General features: G+C 40.7%; 1 protein-coding gene across 1 annotated transcript in view; it reads left to right on the top strand.

Annotated features, from left to right (window-relative positions):
- Window positions 1-20,045, top strand: part of LOC134205204 (protein hedgehog) — a 57,972-nt gene that overhangs the window by 23,982 nt on the left and 13,945 nt on the right. The window contains exon 2 of the mRNA XM_062680246.1: window positions 16,343-16,604. Within this exon, the coding sequence (XP_062536230.1) occupies window positions 16,343-16,604 (262 nt within the window). The remainder of the gene's footprint in view (window positions 1-16,342; window positions 16,605-20,045) is intronic.

Raw genomic sequence — 20,045 nt, 5'->3', positions numbered from 1 at the left:
ATTCGTATTAATACGATGTAATTTAATATTTATCTTTTTTTGATGATTCGTCCTCACTTTGATATTCGTTTTTTTTATTCCCGGTGCTTGACAAATGATCTCCTCCGAGGCTATTTATCATCGAGCGTGTGAGGAATTTGTCAATCCGAGCCACCCGAACGCTTGTTGGTTATTATCGTATCTTTGTTAGATAAACGCTTTTAGGGAAGAAGTATGAGTAAAATAAAATAAGGATTTGTCTTTGTTTTTATATTCATTGCTACTGTCATATTAGAAATTATCCATTGAGAGCATCTCCAATTAATGGGAAATTTTTTTTAAGCAAAATATTATAAAGCGATTGATGTTCATGGAAAAGGTACGTTGAGCATCAAAATACAAAGCTAAAAAAAAATATCATCAGTGGTTCTTTATTATTGATTATGCACTGAATATTCTGTGAAAAAAATTAAAAAATACACCTGTCATAACTGCGATACATGATGGATCTAAAATTTCTGACGACTTGAAAAATTATCTTAAAAAGTGTACATACTAGAATCAAGGGATCAGAGTCATCGGAACAAGCGCCGATTTGCCAGAAAGTTATTTGCACCGACGTTGGAAAACCGATTGTGTCAAACAGATGGATCAGGAAAGATCTAAGAATCCATCATTCGATGATGTTTCGGGTGGTGAAGTAATTCAACGAGACTTATGCCACCAAGCGGTGAAAAAGTTGTTACAACTGATCCGCTGTAGGTTAGGAACATTAAACATGTTAAGAACAATTCTCCGGGAATCCAAATTGAAACCTACTCGCATTTTTAAGGGCACACCGCTCAATATGAAAGCAACGCTCGACTTTCATACTTTTATTTCAGATTTGCTGCGTCGCAGCATGCGTGAAATGATAAAAATGACAGTTGTGCGTTGCTTCCGTATTGAGTAGTGTGCCCTTGAAAACGCAAGTGAACTTAGCTCTGGATTGCGGGATACTTGTCCTCAAAGAGTCAATGTTTCCATTCGTTTTGTTCAAAAATGATGTACCTTCCGGGTAAGTCGCGGTGCGTCGTGATGGTCTTATATCAGGGCGAACACATAGCATGATTTTTACGTTTCCATGTCAAATCATGATCGGTTGTTCATGAAAACAGAAGAAAAAGATGGATTATTTTGTTCTTAGTTTGGCAGGGTATCTGTGAGTGACTCGAGAAACGCTTCCCGCCCTTCCGTCGCATTAGACAGTCACAGAGTCAATCACAGATTTCCCACGAAGTGTGTCACGTCCCGAGCAGCATACATGTTGTACATTAGGGCAGTTCACATTTTAAAAATGTTCGCAAATTCTAACTCCCATATGTCTATTAGCATCATTTTTATAATATAGGAGTCCTGGCAAAATTTCAGGCAATTCGGTGGCCATTTAGGGGTGGCGCGAAGTCATTTTATGTTTATGTATATGGAAATTTGTATGGGAAAATCTTTAAAAAAATTCAAATCCCCCTACAACTCTTAAATTGTAATGAATTCAAATAAACATCCCCAACCTTTATTTTTGGAATCTATTTGAGCTCAACCAGTGGTTAACTCATTAATTTTTATTTATATTTCCACTGCTACGTTGAGGCTAATTACACCATTTTAGCCATTTATCCCATATTCACACTGTCAATACGTTCAATACGTTCAATCCACTCATAACTAATGTGTTATCCGGAGGTCGCATTTAAATAGATTCCAAAAAGGAAGGTTGGGGATGTTTATTTGAATTCATCGCAATTAGACAGTTGTAGGGAGACTTGAATAAATTTTTAATTTTTCCCTTACAAATTTCCATATAAACATAAAATGACTTCGCGCCACCCCTCCGAATTGGCTGAAATTTTGCCAGGGCTCCTATATTATCAAAATGATACTAATAGACATATGGGAGTTGGAATTTTCGGACATATTCGAAATTTGAACTGCCCTATTGTACATAGATCACAGTAGCTTATGTGTGACCCGATTTAGTCATAGACTTTTTTTAGACTGTGCATTAGACTTTTTTTCTGTTTCATTAGACTTGTGCTGCTTGGGGTGTAGCATACGATGCCAATTTGCACATTTAACGAACCATCTAGGAGAGTATTTCAAGGATAAAACATAAATTTGCAAAACGACTTTGTGGATGAAATAGTGGATTATTCTATTTACGAATATTGAATTTTTTAAGCAAAGTGTATTTTGACGGTAAAATGAATGACATCGTAGTTGCTAGTCGCGATTGGCTGAGAAACAACTAATACTCATAGCGCATCAAATGAATAGTTTTCTTGCGAGTAGAAAACTATTCTTACTGTACATGCCATGGAGATTCTTTAATTCAAGGCCAATAACGATAGATAAAGACGAATCCTCTGCATCTCCGTGGGCGAAACTGGAAAGGTATTAGTTGGGAAGGTAATTGGTAGTTGGAAGTGACCGATTGAATTTTTCTTTCCGACAACGTAAACAAAGACGAAATCCGTGTTCCATTTGGCGATTTGCTGAACGCACTGGCAAGACAAGTTTCTCTGCAATTCAGAGCAGATTTCTTTTTTAATTCGCGATTTTTTCAAACCAGTCGACCAAGCTGTAACACTATCCCTCACCCTGTCGATTGAGCTTTTCAAATAATGAGTACAAATACATAACATTATGCATTTTACAACTTATACACAAACATTTTGAAATGTAAAAATAACAATGATTGTAGAACATCGGAAAGAGCTCACCACAGTCTCTTTGATGCAGCTACTAGGGTTAAATGAGCCGAAAACCTTTCAGCAAGTCCAAGTTTGCCATTAACTCTGCTAAGCAATAATACGGTCAACAACGCCCTAACCTAACATTCGGACAGCAAAATTGTCTTATACTCCGCGTTCTTCACTAAATGTCTTCCATACCAAGCGACAGTACGATCGATCGAACACTAATTAATCTGTTCATCAATGCAAAAACTTTTTTTCCCGCGCTCTTCACAGAATGACTTCCTTACCAAGCGGATCGACCGCTCACTAATAAGTCTACTCAACGAAGAATTCTTTTTTTTTCACTCCGCTTTCTCCCTAGACTGACTTCCGTACAAAGCGACAGCACGATCGATCGCGCACTAATTTATCTGTTCATCAAAGCAGTATTTTTTTATTCAATCCGTTTTCTTTTTGGATTGGTTTCCTTACCAAGCGTTAGTCCGATCGATCGAGCATTAACCAATAAATTTTTTATCACCAAGCGAAAACACTTTAGATTGCGCACTAATTATCATTTGGCCGAACGGGTTTTCCTTTGGCCGAACAGGCATTCTTCTTCTTTTTCTTCTTCTTCTTTTTTCTTCTTCTTCTTCTTCAATGGCTCTACATTCCAACTGGAACTTGGCCTGCTTTACAACTTAGTATTCTGTTAGCAAGTCCTCTGTTATTAATTGAAAGCTGTTCTATACCCGCCATTGCATGAGTATGTATCTTGTTTGGCAAGTACAATGGGTACACTATGCCCAGGGTGTCGAGAAATGTTCAAACCCGAAAATATCCTAGACCGGACCGAGAATCAAACGCCATCTCCAGATTAACAATCCTACGACTTTGCTTGCAAGGCTACTGGAGACCCAGGTCATTTGGCCGTAAACATTGTATGATCAGATAGGTTATTTGGCCGAATTGTGTATTTGGTCGATAATGCCATTTGGCCGAATAGGTTATCTGGCCGAAAATTACATTTAGCCGAACGGATCATACGACCATAAATGTCTTTTACTTAACTAATCAAAATGTTGTTTGGACGCTGGGACATTGCCGCCTCGCAGCACTTCTACAGTTATTAAGCGAGATATTTAAGCCAAGTTACCATTTTTTTCATTGCAATATCATGAGGCTAACACCATGAGAGTTTTATGCCCGGGAAAATCGAAAAAAAAATTCACCTATCACTCTTCGTGTAAGTGTTTGTCAAATTCTGTCAAATTGCTTTCAGCCGAACGACTTTTGACCAAACGAGTCTTTCCCATAATTATTTTCTGTGAGCATGTGTCGTTTAACTTTAGCTGGAGCGCGAACAAGTTTGGTTTTCTAAAAACTCTTTTTTCTCTGTTTGCCAAACGGAGTGATTTCCGCGATCCGGCCTCACCGATCTGATTTATGTGTTATATGAACTGCGCAATTTTGGTGTTTCAAAACTTGTGATCTATAAAATAAATTATTATAAATTGTTCATCAATACTTGTCCTAACGGTCGGTTACTAGCTTTTTCATTCCTTCATTTGCAACACAAAAATGTTTCGATAATGATCTTCCACATAGAGGTTTGACATCCATAATACTGACAAGAAAATTATTTTGAGCCTTACGAGTTCGTTCAATTCCATTTAATTCCACCACTTGATTGTACCTTTGACAGTACTTGACTCGGAAGATTATATTTTTATGCTAAATATCCAATGAATATTCGGCATCAAAATATACTAAAAATATCACGAAATCCAAAGCCAAACTAAATAAAGTAAACTGAAGAAACAAGCGAAAGAAACAATGATGTCAGTATTTAATAATCAGGTTTTAAAGTTGCCCAGTCAGCTAAATTCTATAAGAGGATCCTTATTGTGGCCGTCGTTACTTACCACATAAACAAAATGTTAAACAATAAAGATAAATAACTAAACATCAACAAACTCGAAACTGGGAAAAACGTGAGTCAAACGAAAAAGAGAAAAATAACGAAATGGTGTAAATTTGCTGTTGTTTTACAATCATTATCCTCCGGTGCTAACAACATCCAACAAGGAGAGCCATGCTGTTAGAGAACCCCATTAAACCCATCGATTACGATGACGACGACATCGCATCGACAACAGCAGCCATGGGACAGATGTAGGCAAAGGTGGAGAGCAAAGAAAAGCAAACATTCAACAGGGATAGCGAGAAGACGTGCGGCTAGATCTAAAGCTTCCTAAACGTCTTTCACTTTTTATTCTGTGGTCAAAACGGACGTACACATAGCTTTGAAGGAAATTGCCTCCGATATAGTACATTGGTTTCCTTGTGAAATGGTGCTGGTCTCATTCAACATCCGAACGAACGTGCAACAATGGAACCACCATGCGCTATTGAAAATAAACCTCTATGATCCCGGCAGAACAATACCGAGGCCCTCTAGCCTCTTCCCCGGGGACCACCATAGATCGCCGGTAGCGAAGGCAGCTGGGAATTCACTCCGGTGACTTTTTTTCTTCGATTCATCCTGCGGGGCTGATGGAAAACAAATCAAAACAGTATGAAATGAAAATTCGCAAGCCTCAATAGTGTTTGCAAACATAAATCTTCCCTTTGTGTGCCGGTCTACAAGTGAGGAATGCGATTTGAACGAGAGTTTTTACCACCCGTCCCTTGGAAGCATCACATCCAATTAGGCGATCAATTGACTGATGAATTTTCGAAGCAACAGTCCAGTTGGTGACTGACATCAGATGCATCCCCTTGAGATGTAGTTTGTTAGAACTGATTGTCGGTTTACCAGGAAAAGTTAGATTCAAGCTAAAATTACCCTACGGGTTTGCTTTGTTCTTCCCGTTGAAGTCTCCTGTAGCGCTCGTGCTTCTGTTTCATTTGAATGGAACTCTGATCCCTTCAAATGAGTAACCCGAGACACTATTTTTATTTCGCTGGAACTTAGAAAAGTGTGGCTGAAATACCGATCAAATGTAGTGAAATCAACAATAATTGATAATGCTCTAAAGCATGTATCTAAAAAACTTTTTGAACTTGTATTCATGTGAACCTTTTTTGAAGCACAAACAAATCAGAGCAGTCATAATAAGTAGCATGAGGTGAAAAATTCGGAATGCATTGATAATCGAGATCTTTGATTTTCTTTCGCAACAGAATTGATAAATTTTCAAAGTTTTTTTTATATGTCATATCACCTACTTAGCGATCTTCAATAAGTATTTTATAAAATTCCACGAGCTACTTATTCAAATTCTGTTAAAAAAATATGCATTCAATAACATCAATTCATAGCATAATGCTTCCATTCTTTTATTGATGTAGTTTAAATGTTTTTATTTTAAAACATTTTCCGTATATTTTGTTACAATTTAATTTTGGCATTTCTCCTACAAAGGAAATGCTCGTTCCAAAAATAATTTAGTTATGGTAGCTTTTAAGCAACTCCCTATCAAACAAAACAATTCTCAATAAAATCATAATGATTTTCTATATTATAACCAATATCCATTAATTAAAGCGGAATACCTACAATTGATGGAAACGAAGAAAACTCCAATTGTGAGGACATGTTATCTTACCACAATCACCCATGTACCGGGGACACAGAAACCAGCAGCACGAACAGTGAAAGAACCTAAAAGCCTTAAACGTCCAAATATTTAGACGCCGTAACAAATTTCGAAGGCTTTAGGTGAGCGGGAAACCGATTCCGCCACGGTAGCCTTAAAACAAACAGCAAACAAGGCGGCCCAAAAACCATTCAAACCAGCCGGGAAGGAATGCAAGACAAGACAAATGATACCGAATCGAGAAATTCCAGGAAATAAATACGAGAGCCGCTTGGAAGACTGAGAAAAAAAGCCACACCGAGCCGGAGGGACCAGTTTCCAAAATCGATTACACCACATCCAGGGTTCTTTGCTTTTGCTCTGACCTCGAGTATGCGTTGCAGCCAGCAGCGCTCGAGGACACCGCACCCAATGGGCTGTGCAGCAATGTGGAGGTGACCGAAGAGAATGACTTTTTGAGTCTCTTTCGGGTAATGGAGATCGAAATGAAGGAAGCATCCCATCAGACATCCAGCCGGTTGACAGCCGTGAAAACATTTAAATCTAATATGACATCTGTGACGAAATGTTTACCGGATTAAGCATGTTGTTGGTGTGTTGGATCTGTTGTACCGTCCCACCGGTTGGTTCCACAGCAGTACTCTGTAACTATTCATGTTGTCGCTTTGGTTGTTGATGTGCATATTCCTTTCTTAGACAGAGAAAGACTGCTCAACTGGAACGGCCATGAACATAAATATGAGCATAAATTTTAATTTGGCTTCCTTCGAACCATCCTCCATCAACGGGTCCGAACAAAACGAAGACAAGCTCCTCGGTCAACGGGGAAACTACTCTTTTGAAATTTTCGTCGTGAGAGAAAAAAAAATACATTGCTTCAAAATAAATTACTTCTGCTGGAGACTAAATCATATGTTGTAAATTCCAGGAAAGACAAGCTGCATTTTGGAGGGAGGAAGGTATCGCGTAAATTAGAATTTAATTTTGATGAAGTTCAGAATGGTTATCCATTTCTAAAATGTGTTTTTTTTGCAAGGCGATTTTAATGTTCGTGTGTACCGAAGCAATCACCTGTTGCATAGTTGAAAGAAAACGATAGCCAATAATGAAACAGTATTTCCGGCAAACATTCCCAATCATATGACGTATAGGTCGAGCTCAAGTTAATCCTAGTAAAACAGGTTTTTCCAATAATATAATTTTATGACCACTCAAATTTCATTGACTTGTAGATCATCTACATGCGGTATCTAAACAAGCAGTTTCAAACTTCCTGCTTTGGATTCGACTAACTGAAATCCAAACTTCAGAAGACATGAACGAAATGAAAATAATTTTAATAACTTAAGCCACGCCTATACACTTCTTTACACTCACATAGGTGGAGTCATCCGCGCAGTCAGAGCGCAGCTCACCCGAACCCGGGTGCGTTGGGTTGAGTAGTTTCGGTCGTTTTTCCAGTGACAAAAAATTAAACAATCATCTCCATCGTGTGGTGGCGCGCGGCGACTACGAGAGTTGATGGAGGAGAACGGCGAGCAATTGATTCCGCGTCGCGTCACGTCGTCGAGATGGTGGTGACAATAAAACCGTTATGGTAGATGTATAATTTAACACTCGGTCTAGCTGGCTGGGGAACAACCAATCTTCGTCTCGTACCATAGGCCGTCGTTTCCCACCGATGATGCGATGTCCGTAATGAGAGAAGCCGAGGAAGGAGAACCACGGGATGGTGAAGGTGAAAATTACTACCCTATGGCGATCAAGAGGAAGATATTGCTGCCGCAGAAGCGCTGAGCAGCAACTACCATGCATAATTGTAGGCTCATCAGCATCCATCAAGGTTGTATGTCTGGACCTCGACTGGAAGAGAGTTGTGAAGCAATGTTTTTGTATGTTGTGAAGAATTTCTTGCATTTGATATAATGTTTCGAAAATGAGTCATAATGGAAAACAAAGGAAACAACAGTAGTCGTAGATTGGTTTCCAAAAATAAATTTGGTTTGATTTAGGTCTTGACAGTTTACTAGTAATTATTTTGCAGTAGATTATCCAGTTAAAATTTATAATTTTTATAATGATGTGAATGTTTCTCACTGCATGTTACCAGCAAGCAAACCATGAAAGAGAATTTAATTTGATTCTTGTTTTTGTACTTCATTCAGAAGCGAGATCGCATGTTAGCCAAAAAAGCTCCATACTATAAGATTTTTTTTAATAACTAACGTTTTACCCATTTTATATTATTCTGAAAACAGGCCCAAATTTAAGTTTTGGGCGAATTAAAAAATTGTATCATCAACAATTGACATCAAATGTATCACAACAACTGCAAATAAAAGAAAGGCGGCAATGTTATTTTATTATTAAAATAACTGACTTTATGGCAATAGCTTTTATATTTAGTGAACACATATGGAGCATACAAATGTATACCAGATGAGCTTTATCAGTGTTTTAAAGTAAATATTATTTATGTTTATCTAAACAAAAGGCTGAGATTGTCAAAATATATATATATTTTTTTTTAACTTCTTCCGTGCTTTGCAGTCAGCATTAGACGAAATACGTTTCATTCATACGATCAATGCAAGAGATGGAATTTTAGAAAAACTCTAAATTTTCTTGTGCAGCCATCTTAGTATGAGTGTTAAGCATATTGTTTAACTACTTTAATTCTAGGTTTACTCCAAAGCGCCGCGTTGAATACCAGTCCCGCGGATCGCAATTTCCTCCGCCCATGGAGGTTGGGTGCAAAAATGATTAATTTTTATTTTTATAGGTACACGCACCTCGTTAATCAGCTGCCAGCGTCCGGAGCCCATCATTAAATGCAAAAGAAGGTTTATCACGTTCACCGTTGCTTGCGCTCACACTCAGACGCATTGCGAAACTAGTAATTTGCGCCCAGTTTCCATCCAAACGGAGAGGAAAACGACGAACAGAAAATGAGTAGTCAATCATACATATTGAACGGAACCAAGCGGCCGTAAGTAAAACCGCATCAAGGTGGATCAATAATTACAGTGATGATCAATGGTCATTTTCACCGAGAGTCATTTACGACGGTGACACATTTCGCACATATCGTAGTACATGCGACAGAAACAAATCTTCTACATAAATAAACCGTTTTGATTAAACTTCCGAACAGACTCATGTTCCGAACTTTCGTTCCTATATGAAGATTTGTTCAAATGTCCCAAATACGCTTATCAGCTCATCATCAAAGAACCCTATTTTTTAAAGTCACTAACTATTTTAAAAATTGAAAACAAATCATGAAAACATGGTGCATACGTGAAGAATAATTAGCCTGATCTTGATCAAAAATCGGCCGAACGTTAAGCCAAAATATTAATCCCTAATTTAACTTTAAAAAATAGTTAGAGATGACAAAAATTAGGTGTTCTTTGTTTTTTTATATATTGTATTTTATTATGAAAAAGTTAAAGAATCAATTGAACCAATGGACATTTTTGACGGGTAAGGTCAATTATTGAGCGCATCTTATCTGAAATACAGTTATAATGCTGATGTAATGTTTGTATTTCATCTAACTCTTGTATGAAAGGCCAAAAATGGGTGGGGTGGTTCCATAAGCAGAGCGGCTTATGCGACAAGAAAAAGAGAGAATCTCCTTCCAGATGAAAGTTCGTACAAAGGATAATATAATCAAGCCTTCATTTCGCAACGGGGCCCAATAAATAGGAAGAAAAATCCGCCCTTTATCCACAAAATGTTTACAAAAGGAAGTTGGTAGTCCCACTCTTCCTATCCAAATCACTTCAATCGGATGCTGTGATAGTCCTTCCCAGTACCCTTTTATATATAGTCATACAGTTTTGATGTGAACTATTAATATACATACATATAATGGAATTCTATCATCAAATCTCCGTGAATGGAAAATATATTTTATTCGTCGCTTGTCCTGGATGTGCGAAAGCTATATAATGAAATTGGATATAATATGTAATTAAAATTAAATGAGATAATATACTGATGGGTAAACATCCACCAGAAGGTTGATCAGTATGATGAAGGATGCTGAATAACTAATAAAGATGATACATGAATTCTACAAAGCTTCCGATACTGTAATATGATTTATAATATTATTTATTTTGAAACAGCTCTTGTAACAGAGTCACTAACCTGAAAATAGAAGACGGCTGTAGAGTTGGCAATGATTAGTATCATGCGTTCTGTTTGAGGTCATTTCATTTTTATTTATTTAGTCTACATCTATACAGATAACACTGAATCAACAATTTGACGCCATAATACACGGTTCGAGGCCGCATCTCTCCATCCTCGAATACGCCCCACGCTCGCCAAGTCGTTCTGCACCTGGTCTGCCCATCTCGCTCGCTGCGCTCCACGCCGTCTCGTACCTGCCGGATCGGAAGCGAACACCATCTTTGCAGGGTTGCTGTCCGGCATTCTTGCAACATGTCCTACCCATCGTACCCTTCCGGCTTTAGCTACCTTCTGGATACTGGGTTCGCCGTAGAGTTGGGCGAGCTCATGGTTCATTCTTCGCCGCCACACACCGTCTTCTTGTACACCGCCAAAGATGGTCCTAAGCACCCGTCTCTCGAATACTCCGAGTGCTTGCAAGTCCTCCTCGAGCATTGTCCATGTTTCATGTCCGTAGAGGACTACCGGTCTTATTAACGTCTTGTACATGACACATTTGGTGCGGTGGCGAATCTTTTCGACCGCAGTTTCTTCTGGAGCCCGTAGTAGGCCCGACTTCCACAGATGATGCGCCTTCGTATTTCACGACTAACGTTGTTGTCAGCCGTTAGCAAGGATCCGAGGTAGACGAATTCTTCGACCACCTCGAAGGTATCCCCGTCTATCGTAACACTGCTTCCCAGGCGGACCCTGTCGCGCTCGGTTCCGCCCACAAGCATGTACTTTGTCTTTGACGCATTCACCACCAGTCCAACTTTTGTTGCTTCACGTTTCAGGCGGGTGTACAGTTCTGCCACCTTTGCAAATGTTCGGCCGACAATGTCCATGTCATCCGCGAAGCAAATAAATTGACTGGATCTGTTGAAAATCGTACCCCGGCTGTTACACCCGGCTCTCCGCATGACACCTTCTAGCGCAATGTTGAACAACAGGCACGAAAGTCCATCACCTTGTCTTAGTCCTCGGCGCGATTCGAACGAACTGGAGTGTTCGCCCGAGATCTTCACACAGTTTTGCACACCATCCACCGTTGCTTTGATCAGTCTGGTAAGCTTTCCAGGGAAGCTGTTCTCGTCCATAATTTTCCATAGCTCTACGCGGTCTATACTGTCGTATGCCGCCTTGAAATCAACGAACAGATGGTGCGTTGGGACCTGGTATTCACGGCATTTTTGAAGGATTTGCCGTACAGTAAAGATCTGGTCCGTTGCCGAGCGGCCGTCAACGAAGCCGGCTTGATAACTTCCCACGAACTCGTTCACTAATGGTGACAGACGACGGAAGATGATCTGGGATATCACTTTGTAGGCGGCATTAAGGATGGTGATCGCTCGAAAGTTCTCACACTCCAGTTTGTCGCCTTTCTTGTAGATGGGGCATATAACCCCTTCCTTCCACTCCTCCGGTAGCTGTTCGTTTTCCCAGATTCTGACTATCAGTTTGTGCAGGCAAGTGGCCAGCTTTTCCGGGCCCATCTTGATGAGCTCAGCTCCGATACCATCCTTACCAGCTGCTTTATTGGTCTTTAGCTGTTGAATGGCATCCTTAACTTCCCTCAAGGTGGGGGCTGGTTGGCTTCCATCGTCCGCTGAACTGACGTAGTCATCTCCTCCGCTGCCTTGACTTTCATTGCCTGTACTCTCAGCGCCATTCAGATGTTCCTCGTAGTGCTGCTTCCACCTTTCGATCACCACACGTTCGTCCGTCAAGATGCTCCCATCCTTATCCCGGCACATTTCGGCTCGCGGCACGAAGCCTTTGCGGGATGCGTTGAGCTTCTGATAGAACTTGCGTGTATCTTGAGAACGGCACAGCTGTTCCATCTCCTCGCACTCCGCTTCTTCCAGGCGGCGTTTCTTCTCCTGAAAAAGGCGGGTCTGCTGTCTCCGCTTCCGTCTATAACGTTCCACGTTCTGCCGGGTACCTTGCTGCAGCGCGACCGCCCGCGCTGCGTCCTTCTCCTCCAGAATCTGTCTGCACTCTTCGTCGAACCAATCGTTCCGTCGACTTCGACCCATATACCCGACGTTGTTCTCCGCTGCGTCGTTAATGGCTGCTTTCACTGTACTCCAGCAGTCCTCAAGAGGGGCCCCATCGAGCTCACCCTCTTCCGGCAACGCTGCCTCGAGATGCTGCGCGTATGCAGTGGCGACATCCGGTTGCTTCAGTCGCTCTAGGTCGTACCGCGGCGGTCGTCGGTACCGAACATTGTTGATGACGGATAGTTTTGGGCGCAGTTTAACCATCACCAGATAGTGGTCAGAGTCGATGTTAGCGCCACGATATGTCCTGACGTCGATAATGTCGGAGAAGTGCCGTCCATCAATCAGAACGTGGTCGATTTGTGATTCTGTCTGCAGTGGCGATCTCCAGGTGTACCGATACGGGAGGCTGTGTTGGAAGTAGGTGCTGCGAATGGCCATATTCTTGGAGGCGGCGAAATCAATTAGTCGTAGGCCGTTTTCGTTCGTCAGCCGGTGAGCGCTGAACTTTCCAATAGTCGGTCTAAACTCCTCCTCTTGGCCAACCTGAGCGTTCAAATCTCCTATGATGATTTTGACGTCGTGGCTTGGGCAGCTGTCGTACTCACGTTCCAGCTGCGCGTAGAATGCGTCCTTATCATCATCAGTGCTTCCGGAGTGTGGGCTATGGACGTTGATTATGCTGAAGTTGAAGAACCGGCCTTTGATCCTCAACCTGCACATTCTCTCGTTGATCGGCCACCACCCGATCACGCGCCTTTGCATGTCGCCCATCACTATGAAAGCTGTTCCCAGCTCGTGTGTGCTGCCGCAGCTCTGGTAGATGGTATGATTACCTCTAAACGTTCGCACCATTGATCCCTTCCAACAAACCTCCTGCAGCGCTACGATGCCGAATCCACGGTCCTTGAGCACATCGGCGAGTATGCGTGTGCTCCCGATGAAGTTGAGAGATTTGCAGTTCCACGAACCGAGTTTCCAATCGCTAGTCCCTTTTCGTCGCAGTGGTCTTCGCCGATGGTTCCGGTCCGTACTCTCTTGTTGATTGTTCGTTGCTTATGATTTTTTAAAGGCTGGCTTGCAGGGCCTGACACCAAACCCCCTGAATTTCCGGAGGACCATTCCTCCTTATTTCCGGTGGACCATGGTGCACAGTTTCATTTAGAGTCCCTCGCTGGCACTCCGACGATGATCAGCCGCCCCTAACATGGAGAACAGACGCTGTTGTGAGCCGATCCTGGCATGGAGAACAGACGCTCAATAAGATTTGCACCTCCGGAGAGGACCCCCCCCCCTTCCCTGTCAGCATACGACCATAGTTCCCACCGGGATTGGTTACCCGATCTTCCCTAAGGTTGCTCGTATCCCGGCCAGCACCGCGGGGAGGTAGGGATAGGAGTTGCTGGGTAAGAGGCTAAGGACCGCGAGATGGGGTCTATTTTATTCCTTCAGGTACGCGAAGTACCAATGGTACGCTTTACCCAGCATTTGCCGTGCCTCTGTTTGAGGTGTACCGATTGAAAAAAAAAAAAAACGACAAAAATATCATTTTTCAAACAAAATGGTTCCATTTAATACGCAATAAAATATTTAATATGAAAAGTACGTAAAAGAGGACAACATAACAATTTAAAGGACAGGTTTCATTATTTCTGTTAATTTTTATTTATTTGAACTTATTTTTATGGTTGAAGTGTTTATCGGCTATGCAGTCAGATGACCAGCTAAAACGCTATATTAATTCTGATCCGACGTTTCGGTACCTTTATTGGTCATTTCTCAATGGATTAAAATCGCTCAGCGTTTCATTGTCATAAGTGTCTCAAATATTTGACTATACGAAGGACACTTATGACAATGAAACGCTGAGCGATTTTAATCCATTGAAAAAGGACCAATAAAGGTACCGAAACGTCGGATCAGAATTAATATAGCGTTTTAGCTGGTCATCTGACTGCATAGCCGATAAACACTTCAACGAGTCAATTACAGTCGATAACCACCTCCTTATTTTTATGCATTATATCAATGTCGATTTAGGGGTCCTCCTTAGCCGTGTGGTTAGACGCGCGGCTACAAAGCAAGACCATGCTGAGGGTGGCTGGGTTCGATTACCGGTGCCGGTCTAGGCAATTTTCGGATTGAAAATTGTTTCGACTTCTCTGGGCATGAAAGTATCATCGTGTTAGCCTCATGATATACGAATGCAAAAATGGTAACCTGGCTTAGAAACCTCGCAGTTAATAACTGTGGAAGTGCTTAATGAACACTAAGCTGCGAGGCGGCTCTGTCCCAGTGTGGGGATGTAATGCCAATAAGAAGAAGAAGAAGAAGAAGATCAATATCGATTTGGTTTTAGATTTTTTTTTCAATAAGGGACTTTAGTACCTTCGTACCTCAATTCGTAGAGCTGAATCGATTGGTATATAACACTAAGGGTTTCCGAGCCTACTATCATAGTTTGGTTTTGGAGTGATTAGTATACAAGAAAGTCAGAGAGCAATGAAATGGGCTCACCAAAGCCCCTACGACGATGGACGGAAATACCTGCCATGTCCACTTATCCGAATAGAAAAATCATACTATGCTTCAACCGAAAATTTCCTAGACCGAACCGGGAATCGAACCCAGCCACCCTCAGCATGGTCTTGCGCATCTTACCGCACGGCTAAGGAGGGCCATTTTAAAATGATATTACCAGTGTTATATTGAAATCTTTTTAATATTGAAGGTTAGAATTTAAAAACAATCTTCATGTTAGGTAACTAATCAACAAAAGTTTTTTTTTATCAAAATAGTTTAATTTTTTATTTCAAGTCCACAAAATGAAACTATTAGCCGAACAAAATATTTTAACGTTTTAATAAGCATTTAAGAATCAACGTCCTATAAGCCTGCTGGGTGAAATAAAAAAACAACACCCACCCCCATTTTGTTTCACTCTGCCGTCATCAATTGCATCTTTCAACTTATCACACATTGATGAAAAACTGCTCATTTCGTGACTTATATGTTTCCCTCGCAAAGTACAACAGTTTTCCTTACAAACGCTGTTACAAACTTGGTTCAGGATGTTGTTGTAATATCTAAAACTTTTAACAAAGGCGTAAAACTTACCCAAATTTATCAAACGGTGCTATACATAAATAACTTAACTTATTATAATATTTGGTCTTTTAGCTCGAGAGCACTTAAATGTACTAAAAAATTATTATTTAAAAAATTGCATTCTGTTGAAATGGAAAGAAAACGAGATTTTGCGCCTATTTTAGACTAAGATCGTATTCAAATGAGCATTTATATGCATATTAGTATTTTTCAATGTGTTATATCACAGCCTTTGGGTACGAAATATGCAACAAAACGGTAGCTATCATTAGCTGGTAGACCAATGATCGAGCACAATATCGTCTGAATCTATCGAGCAGCTAATAGGTATCATTGCTTCTGGATGAACTGCACTACGGACCATCTAATTCGACAAGTTATATTTTTTATGGACGCTGATGAAGTCGCTATCCATTTTCACCCATTTATCCTTCGAATGCTACTCATGCCTAGTTTGTACACATATCATTGAACCGGAGCTGGCATTTTGTATACTCTGCATGTAGCAGCAGTGCAAACTCGAAACGCTGGAGGCAAACTAACTGCTCTTTTTATCTACATTTACGTTGCATTCACCTCATCGGTGCGTTAAATTCGAGCTGCAGCCGTCACCATTCGAAGCGGTGGTTACAACAGAGCACTAATTTATGCCAATTGCCGTGTTGACAAATAATTATCGTTATTATAGTTTAATTTAATTATCGGAAAGGCTTATTAATTCCTAACATGTGTATCTCTCTTACCACTTTTACAGCGATGCAAGGAAAAGCTGAATATCCTGGCCGTCTCGGTGATGAACCAGTGGCCTGGACTCCGATTAATGGTTACCGAGGGCTGGGACGAAGACCACATGCATGCCCGGGAGTCGCTACACTACGAGGGACGGGCCGTCGATATCATGACATCGGACAAGGACCGGTCCAAGATCGGAATGTTGGCCCGGCTGGCCGTCGAGGCAGGGTTCGATTGGGTTTATTACGAAAGTCGAAGTCACATACACTGTTCCGTCAAGTCAGGTAAGCGTACAATCTTTTCTCACTTTCACGTGCTCGTTAGCTTGCTAATAGGAGTAACTGATAAGTGTGAGGACTTCTGTTCCTAATTGAATCGGTATTATCGAAAACATATGAAAATTGGATCATTTTATTCTTCTGTATACTGTCTACAATCGCATATTTGTACCATATGAATAGGAAATCCAGCAAAGATGGGACTGATAAAATCCACAACAATAGAAAAAAATTGACTGTTTTGTTAGTAATGCCAAGTCTACAAAGCACATTTTTCAATGTTCCTTTATGAATTGTACCTCTAAAGCACAACCCATGCTTACTATGCCCTGATTAAAACCTTCGGACGATCCCCGGAATAGCTTGTAACCGGATACTTTTATACTGTCGTCTTATGTCACCCCATCCCCTCGGAAGGTATGATTCCCTACATATATCATTTTTCAACTCCGGTCAAAAGCGTCCATAGTCGCCCCGGTCTTGATTGACATGATCATACGTTGTGCGCCTTCGGCTCTGCTCTTATGGTAACTGCACATCAAGATCACGCACGGTTCGCGCCATGCCTTGTGAGCGCCCCAGCCAAAAGCGTCACTTTTCACACACTGGGACGATTTTCGTATACCTGTCAACAAATGATCCTCGTCAAGACGGTTTTAATGAATGTAAATTGTTACCCTGACTGCTGTGTCAGTAATGGTCGAAAACGAAACAAAAACATGCACACCTCGCCGGAAAAAAAACTTGTTAATTTTCTCTTCCAGCCCCCAAGAGCCCGGGCGGAACCCCGTTCAGCATCTTGTTAGTGGATGCTTGACTTTCTTGGCTGGGGATCATTTAGCTGTTTTTTTTTCTCTCTTTACTGTTCGTGTTTCCTTGCCAAACTACAGACCGCGCAGATAAATTGCCACCGGCGTTTTACTCATATATTTAAAACAGAAACGGAAACGTGAAATACGTTCTTCAGCCATTTTATTAAATCATTCGTTGCTATCAGGGTTAATCCATGATCCAATTTCCATTTACTGAACAGCATTCTTAGTGGAAGTAGAATGGCAAACTACATTTGTAGTGATTAATTTTATAAACCATATACTGCCATCAAAATATGTGCACGTAATACGTTCGATTTTGTTACAATAGTCTCTAGAAAATACAATTCATACCAAGTAAATAATTCGTTAGTCTTTAAGCTGTTGCTATAATTTTAAGGCTTTACACCTTTACTAACTAAAGAACACGAAGATTTTTGTAAATTAATAGGTAATATCAACACCTTCATGGGACCCGTACAGTTTTTTATTTATCAAATAAAATACCGCTAATAAAAAAAAATCAACTCTTCCGCTAATTTTTAGTCGCAACGAAATATAAGCGCCAGATAGTCGCCTAAGAAAAACATACCTCCAGAAAAAAAGCTACTTTGATATTTTTGAAAATTTGGCTGCCACGTTGTTGATTCTAGCGATGGATGCTTTGATGGCACATGCTATTTGTAGTGCACATCTGTGAGAGCCTTAGAAAATGATCACGAAAGTTGTCATTTTGTTGCAAGACGCAATATAATAAATTCAGATCAGCGTAACATTTCAAACGTATCTAGCTTGAAAAGCAGTCCATGTGCTTATTATTTCATTGATCACCGACAGCCGCTACCACCTAGCCACCAAATAAAATGTTTGCAAATGACATCAAATATCCTGTTTGCTTTGACTTAGACGTTTGCGAAAAACCCAAGCAAACGTTAACGTCAATACAGTGAACGAGGTTGCAACGGCTAATATTCTTCCACTTGCGCATTTTCGAGGTTACCACACTGTTCAGTCACTGAGGTTATTATTATTTTAGATTCTGGGCAGTAACTGTCCATTACATCATTCTTCGACATGGTGCCACGTATTGTTGTATTTTTTAAAATTTCTAATCAAGGTTTCCAGCACTAGGTATACTTTTTTTGTTTCTGTAAAACAAGAATAAGAAACCGTGCGTCTCCATTTCTTTGCACTTCTTGATCCAAATCAGGCAAATTACGGATTTTTATATTGGAATTTTAGTGTGCTGTGCAAATGTAGGTAAAGAAAAACTATTTAAAACAAGTGCATTAACATTTTCTCACTCAAAAGCCTTAATTTTGTATTAAACGAAAACGTCTGACGCCTAAAATGTTCTAAAATTTACTGATAAATAATAAACTTGCCTTTTGTGTTTGTCATTTTTGAAAATTTGATCATTATCATACTCAAATTGAAGTATTAGAAATGTCTTCTTGCTACAATGATGTTTTCTCGAAAACGACATATTCCAAGTCTAAGCCGTATATGGCGCTCATGTTCGACATTTTCCGACCAATGTAGGTATACAAAGTTCGTCAGCGTTTTGACTGTCCTAATCCCATACAACTTTTTAAACAGCATATTAATTCTCATCGATCTACAACTAGTGGTCTTCTCTCGCCGGTTATTCATCCTATGCAATTACTAACACGATATGCTGTATATGATTCATCGGCATGCCGGTGGATTTACTGCAAAAATTAATTCGAACAAAAGATGACTAAAAGCGTGGCACCATCCAGCATCGTCTTCATCATCAATCCCGCGCGGTGAGTGCCTGCCGCCATCTTATTGGTTGGAATTCTTGTGCGCTTTCTTGCTTGTATCTCACGAAACATTCGCCGGCACACGGTTGTTGTTGTTGTTGGTGCTTTTGATGTTGTCTTTCGGAATTGCTGTTGGTTGCGGCTGTTTTGACGTGCCTTCCAATCCGCCCGACATACATACAAGCCGACCGACCGACCGATGATGCCGTTGCGCGCTTTGCTTTTTTGTGGCCTTTCCGACTGCGTCGTCGTCGTCGTCCGCTCAAACGAGAAAAGGCGGCGTAAACATTATAAAAAAAAAGAAGATGGAGGTGAAGAGTGTGGACTGGGAACCCCGACTTTTATGCCCTCGCGCGATCATCGATGCTCGTTTGCCGCGCGTAGAAAAGAGACAGCAAATATGACGATAAAACCATTCAGTATTTAGTCAGTTTTGCCCAATACTCGAGGCGGCTGACCAGCAGAGGGACGAGAAAATGAGCCACCTTATTGAATGGCAGTATAGTATGCGCATGGCTGTTGTTCCCAATGTTGCTGTTTTGAGAGGTAACAACAGATTTAGGGTTTTGCGGTTTTGCATTCGAGGAAACATTGGGTATAGAATGGTTGAAATTTGTCGTTTTCGGCATACCATTTGTTTTCACACGAATATCGATTGGACGAAGGTTTCTGGTTAATCCACCTAGCGAGTCTTTGAATTTTCTTACCATAATTATAGATATGCAGCATAAAATTTGCTGGATAGTATAGAACTTGACTTAATAATTTTTAAGAAGTTTTTCCAAATGGGCGCAATTGATTCTGACCTTGATTTATATAATGGCGATTGTGCTCTTTATTCAAACTAG

The sequence above is a fragment of the Armigeres subalbatus genome, chromosome 1 (genome assembly GCF_024139115.2).
Source record: "Armigeres subalbatus isolate Guangzhou_Male chromosome 1, GZ_Asu_2, whole genome shotgun sequence".
In the NCBI taxonomy this organism is placed as follows: Eukaryota; Metazoa; Arthropoda; class Insecta; order Diptera; family Culicidae; genus Armigeres; species Armigeres subalbatus.
This window is presented reverse-complemented; position numbering and strand designations above follow the sequence as displayed.